The sequence below is a fragment of the Chanos chanos genome, chromosome 8 (genome assembly GCF_902362185.1).
Source record: "Chanos chanos chromosome 8, fChaCha1.1, whole genome shotgun sequence".
NCBI classification, from domain to species: domain Eukaryota; kingdom Metazoa; phylum Chordata; class Actinopteri; order Gonorynchiformes; family Chanidae; genus Chanos; species Chanos chanos.
The window spans coordinates 19,854,623-19,860,495 of record NC_044502.1 but is presented as its reverse complement, the minus strand read 5'-3'; the positions used below and the strand labels follow the sequence as shown (position 1 = coordinate 19,860,495).

The following is a 5,873-nucleotide window of genomic DNA, read 5'->3' as shown; positions in this document are numbered from 1 at the left end:
CAAGCGGCAGAATGAAAGATGCAGGCAGATGTGTGTGTATTTGTAGAAACAAGAAGTGGTAAGGCTGCACATGGGGACTCAGTGGTGAGCACTGTTGCATCACAGCAAAACGGCCCTCGGTTCCAATTCCGGCCATTCCAGGTCCTTTCTGTGTGGAGTTTGCATGCTCTCCCCGTGTTTGTGTGGGTTTCCTCTGGGTGTGCCGGTTTCCTTCCACCAGCAATGACATGTAGGATTAGCTCACGGTCGGATGTATCAAGAGTGAAATGAATGTGAGAATGTGAGTTCCTCCATGCCAACTTCATGTCTGGCGTATGCACATTTCTAATGGTTTTTGTCTGTTGGAAACACTTAAAGGCTATGCAGTGAAACTGCTAACACTGGGCATTGGTTTACGAGTCTGTCGGACCAGAGATGCTGGAGACGCTTGGCTGTTCAGGAGGGACAGATCCGGAGTGCGTGCCACTGGACTCTCTTGCCACCACACAGTCTGACTGAAAATAAAGAAATCACACTAAAGCCAAAGAACATACGCTGCAGCCTATTCATTGTAAATAAGGGATGTCCGTTTGGCATCCCTTATATCTTTACACATAAACTTTTATCTGGTAGGCTCTGGGCAGGCTGGTAGGCTCTATTGAGAGAATTGAGAGAATGTTTCATTCTGCCCATATTACCTCTTGTTATCCACAGGGGGCACTTGTTATCTTTCAGATACACACAGATGAGTTATCAGTGTTTTCACTGATAGGTCCTGCAGTTTCATACACCCTGTTTATGCCATCCTGTTTCACCGTACACTTAATCTTATTAGGACACTAAGAACAAGGCTCTTCATTTGAGATCACAGTATCTTACAGTCTCTTCTCCTGGCCTGTCTGCCAGATAGGTCTAGGGGTTTGTGACGTTGTGATACAAAGGCTGGATGCAAATGCAGGTCAGTGGTCTCTTTATTTGTAATAAGCATAACCAAAGAGTATCAAAACTTACAGAGAGCAGTCTTTAGACATTGAGGCAGAACAGAACCAAAGTGACTCAGGGTACACACCAAACAATGCTAGACAAAGTAACAGAGCAAACTAAGGAGTACTTATACAAAACTAAACAAGGCAAACTAACCGAGAACAGGTGTAAACAATGACTAAACTAACAAGGTTAAATAAGACTGAACAAAGAAAATCAGGAACTATGGAATTCAACCAACAATGACCACTAGAGGGGGCCAACCAGGTAAACTAAAGAAACAAAAAGGGACAGAGAGAGACAGAGCATGACAGGGTTACATACTCATGAAAGTGGATTCTGTTTCATCTCATCTCAAATGATCTGATCATTTGAAATTTCAGTCAGAAAACAGTAACCTAAATATCTTGACATGAAACTTTGAACAATGACACCATTACAATACATAACCATCATATTAATCTGCATTACTGTTTGAAATGGACTTTGTATAATTTACTTTAGGACTTCCCAGCACTGACATTAATCACAAGACACTTAGCCTGATTGAACATGTTTTAAATGTAGAAGACAACGCTTTTATATATATATATCTATCTTGAGGTGTACCAGTTTTACAAAAACAGAACAGCAACTTCTACTGAATACTCCTTTCTCATTTTTGAGCTCTGAATCATAACTCTGCTTCTTCATATTTTCATGTGTTTTTGTACTCTAAATAACTCGTGCTTTTCTACCTCTGCTCACATAAAAACTGATTCATTTTTATATTGTTTTGAGCACAGGTGAATTCATTAAGGAAACAAAATACTGGTCACAATTACTGTCACTGTCACCTTTAAACCTCTAGAGTGCAAACCATTCTACCCTTTGTACTGACACACTGGATCTGTTCATTCTTGTAAACCATTCTACCCAATCACACTTGACCTGTTAATGATATTGAAGATGGTGATTATTCTTTTTATTTTTCCTCTTCTTATTAAAATGAATATAACATAACTGCATTATCATGATAGCCTTGAATAACGAGAAATATTCACAGATTCCAAACTCTGATCACAAAGTTTCTCGCTGTATCTATTTAAGTCTCTAGAGGGTGGACTATGCAAAGTTATACTCCACTTCAGTACTTTATAATCACGTCTCTTTTCATCTCTAGCTGTGCATACAGTATTTTCAGAAGCATCTCCTGTCAGCCCAGCTATGGAGTCAAGAGATCTTTTGTTTTTGATCATTATGTTGATGTTCGAACAGTGTAAGACATTTCTAAACATTTAATTTCATTTTGATTTATGAATTTGAATATTTTCCTCTTTCACATGATGTTCTTGAATTATTTTTTTTTTATTTAATGTATTATATTCTCTTTGTTTACAGATGTATTGGGTCAGACACTGACTGAATCTGAACCAGTGACTATTAAACCTGGAGGATCTCATAAACTGACCTGTACAGCCTCTGGGTTTAACTTTGGTGGCTCCTGGATGTCTTGGGTCAGACAGGCTCCTGGAAAAGGACTGGAATGGGTGTCAACAATTACTGGTGACAGTAGTAGCAAATATTACTCCAGTGGTGTTCAGGGAAGGTTCACCATCTCCAGAGACAACAGTAAGAATCAGCTCTATCTACAGATGAACAGTCTGAAGACAGAAGACACAGCTGTGTATTACTGTGCCAGAGAGTCACAGTGAGAGAAAGTGAGGCACTGCTGTACAAAAACTCAAAGAAGCCACTGAGACAGCTAATCACCTACAGTGGGAGAAATACTTTAAACTATCCTACAAAAGGAGTAGTGAAAGACAGAGAACTTTTAAAGCTTCAGTTTTACTAAAACTGTGTCAGAACACAGAATACCACAGTAATACTGAAGGACATGCTTTTGCTGAATTTAGAAAAACACACTAATTAAGTAACTAGCTAACTAGCAAGTCAGTTAACTAACTAACTAACAAACTAAGAAACAATAGCATCTAATAAACATGGACATTTGTAGCAAACATGATATATTAATATATTATTAATATATTATTCAGCTGTTAATTAATTCCCAGTTACTATATAATAATGGATTGAGTATTTAGTAATTAATCACTGAGTACACTGATTACTGGTAGTTCAGTTTAGCATAAGGGTTTATGAACTAATTAAGTGACAAGTAACTGTCTACTGTCACATGGTAAATATGTTTGCTCATGAAAAGAAGTAGTATGGGAACTCACTACCATTTTTGCATCGGTCCCATAAATTAACCTATTGACCCGTGAATTAAGTTTATGATCTACAGTTACATTGTTCCTTCTTTGTTCAGCTCTGAAGAGAAGACAATGCTTCAGCCGTCCCGGCCATTTTCCATCACCTCCACATATGCAGTTTTCTTACTGTACTCTGAGCTGTCTGTGTACTTTGTCCCTTAGTCAGTAGTTATTTGTTATTACTTAACTGTTAATTACTACTGTATGTGCCCCTCTACGTCAAGTGGTGATCTTCAATACTAATTGTACTATGAACTCATGATCAAGATAGAGCTAATTACTGTTGTCTAACCAATATTCACTTGTCTTTGTGTAAAGTGGGAGTAAAGTGGAAACCACCATCTGTCAACTAATTTATACTGTATGATTCTGAGAAATAAATCAAACAGGAATCAAGAACAATTCCTTTTTTTACTGGACCTAACCAAGGTAAATATATCACAAACAAATAGCAAACCTGGAGAGTTTTGAAAACCAGTTTCATAAAACTAGGGTGGAAAAAAGAGCATGGAAGATAAGGCACTAGAGGAGAGGGTGCGAAGGTTACGTCTAGCTGAGACTGGCTCCAAACACATCTGTCTCCTCCACTTAGACCATGTTCTCCTCCTCTCTGCTACTGCTGCTGCTAGTAGATGTAAACAGTGAGTACCAGTGAACTCACCTGTGTTTTAAAAATGTAAAGAGAATGTAAATTAAATTATTCAGATTTCACAGTGTTTGTGCTCTGATAGGTATTGACTGTATTGAACTGAATCAGTCTAGTTCCATGGATTTGAAACCTGGTCAGTCCATGACTTTGTCTTGTATTGAATGTCCTCTGGATATTCACTGACTGAAAACAGCTACTGTACTGACTGGATATGACAGCCTGCAGGAAAAGCACTGGAATGAGTTGAAGAAATATGTCGTGATGGTAACACATATTACAATGACAGCTGAAGAATAAGTTTCAGGTCTCCTGAGACATCTCACGAAGCAGTGTCTCTGCGAGGACAGAGCCTACAGACTGAGGACACAGCTGTGTATTATTGTGCTTGACGGTCACAATTATACAAATCAGAGACCACCCTGTGTGAAAACTATTACTGTCAAACAGGCCAGTAGAGAACTGTAGAGAATTACACAGTGGATATTTTGTCAGCATTACACACAAAAATGTGCATTGCAAAAGTTTCATGGTTGCAGCTCCCACAGAAACAAGACAAGACATGGCCTCTCTCTCTCTCTCTCTCTCTCTCTCTCTCTCTCTCTCTCTCTCTCTCTCTCTCTCTCTCTCTCACTCTCTCTCTCTCTCACACGCACACACACACACACACACACACACACAGGGATCCATGAAGAGATCCATGTTTCAGATGTCTCTCTTGATCCTCAGTCAAACAGTAAAACAGTAACGGCTAAATCACTGGCACAACCTGGGAACTCATAGGTGACATTGAACAGTTTATAGTTAAGAACATAAATTACTTGTTATGCATTAATGATAAATTCCCTTAGGTTAACAGTAGATGGCGTTTGTCTCCTTTAAATAATGCGAAGAGCACTCAGTGAGGACTGATATGAAAACTGAATGGGAACTGTGTATGCCACAGCCCCAGCAGGCAATGCAAATTCTCTACCTACATAAACATGACAACCATGCAGAAAAAAAGCAGTCCAGTGAAAATCCCTCTGATCTCTGGAGAGGACAGAAGAGCTACTTCCATCAGTCCATTTTCATCACAAAACACGTTACCTGTGTGTTTACCGCTGCTGTTAGCAGCCATACAGGGTAGGTTTATGCATTACTGAAAACAAATAGGTCACTCACTTTCCAGATATTTGTGCTATTCATGATTCTTCTAATATGTTTTTGACTGGTTTTCCTTCAGGTGTCCAGTGTCAGGTTTTCACACAGTCTGAGCAATCAGCGGTTGTGTCTCCAGGTGGAACCCAGAAACTCACCTGTGCCTGCAGTGGATTTGCTCTGTCAAGCTACAGGATGCACTGGGTCCGTCTGGCTCCCGGAAAAGGACTGGAATGGATCATGCACCACTACTCAGAGTCTGATAAAGGAGCGGCCCAGTCAGTGCAGGGTCAGTTCACAGCATCCAAGGACAGCTCTAATTTCTACCTTCATATGAACCAACTGAAGACTGACGACACAGCAGTTTATTACTGTGCTAGAGATTCACTGTGATTAAACTCAATCAACCAGCTGTACGAAAACAAAAAGGGTTGGGTGTGGGAGGGGGCTTTATGGAAACATAAATAGCAGAGCAACAAAACAGGGTCATCTGCAGGCCAGTCATTCATTTATTTTCACCAGTTCTTCGCCAATTTATAATATTCAATCATAACATATATTTAACAGTCATCTAAAAAATGCTCCTCAATGCCATTGCTGATCTATTCTACACATAGTCACATAAAACTATAACTTCCATGGTTTGAGGAAGAACATAAAACTTGGAACATGAAGTTTCAGTGAAGTCAGTTCAGCTGAAATGTACCTTATCAGTACACTGTTTGACATTTACATTTTGTCGTAGTAGTGGAACATCTCCTGGTGCTAAGCTAGGGCAGATCATCAGTAATTTCTCCCTGGGTCATCAGTTGTTTCGTGTCTTTTGAACATTATATACCCTCGCCCAGGCGACTCAGCTGGGGTTGATC

General features: G+C 39.6%; 1 gene segment (V, D, J or C); it reads left to right on the top strand.

Annotated features, from left to right (window-relative positions):
• Positions 1-3,813: 3,813 nt before the first annotated feature.
• On the top strand, positions 3,814-5,397 carry LOC115819411 (immunoglobulin heavy variable 3-30-3-like). The segment is given in 2 exon segments: positions 3,814-3,859; positions 5,090-5,397. Coding segments are annotated over 2 exon segments (354 nt in total).
• Positions 5,398-5,873: the final 476 nt, after the last annotated feature.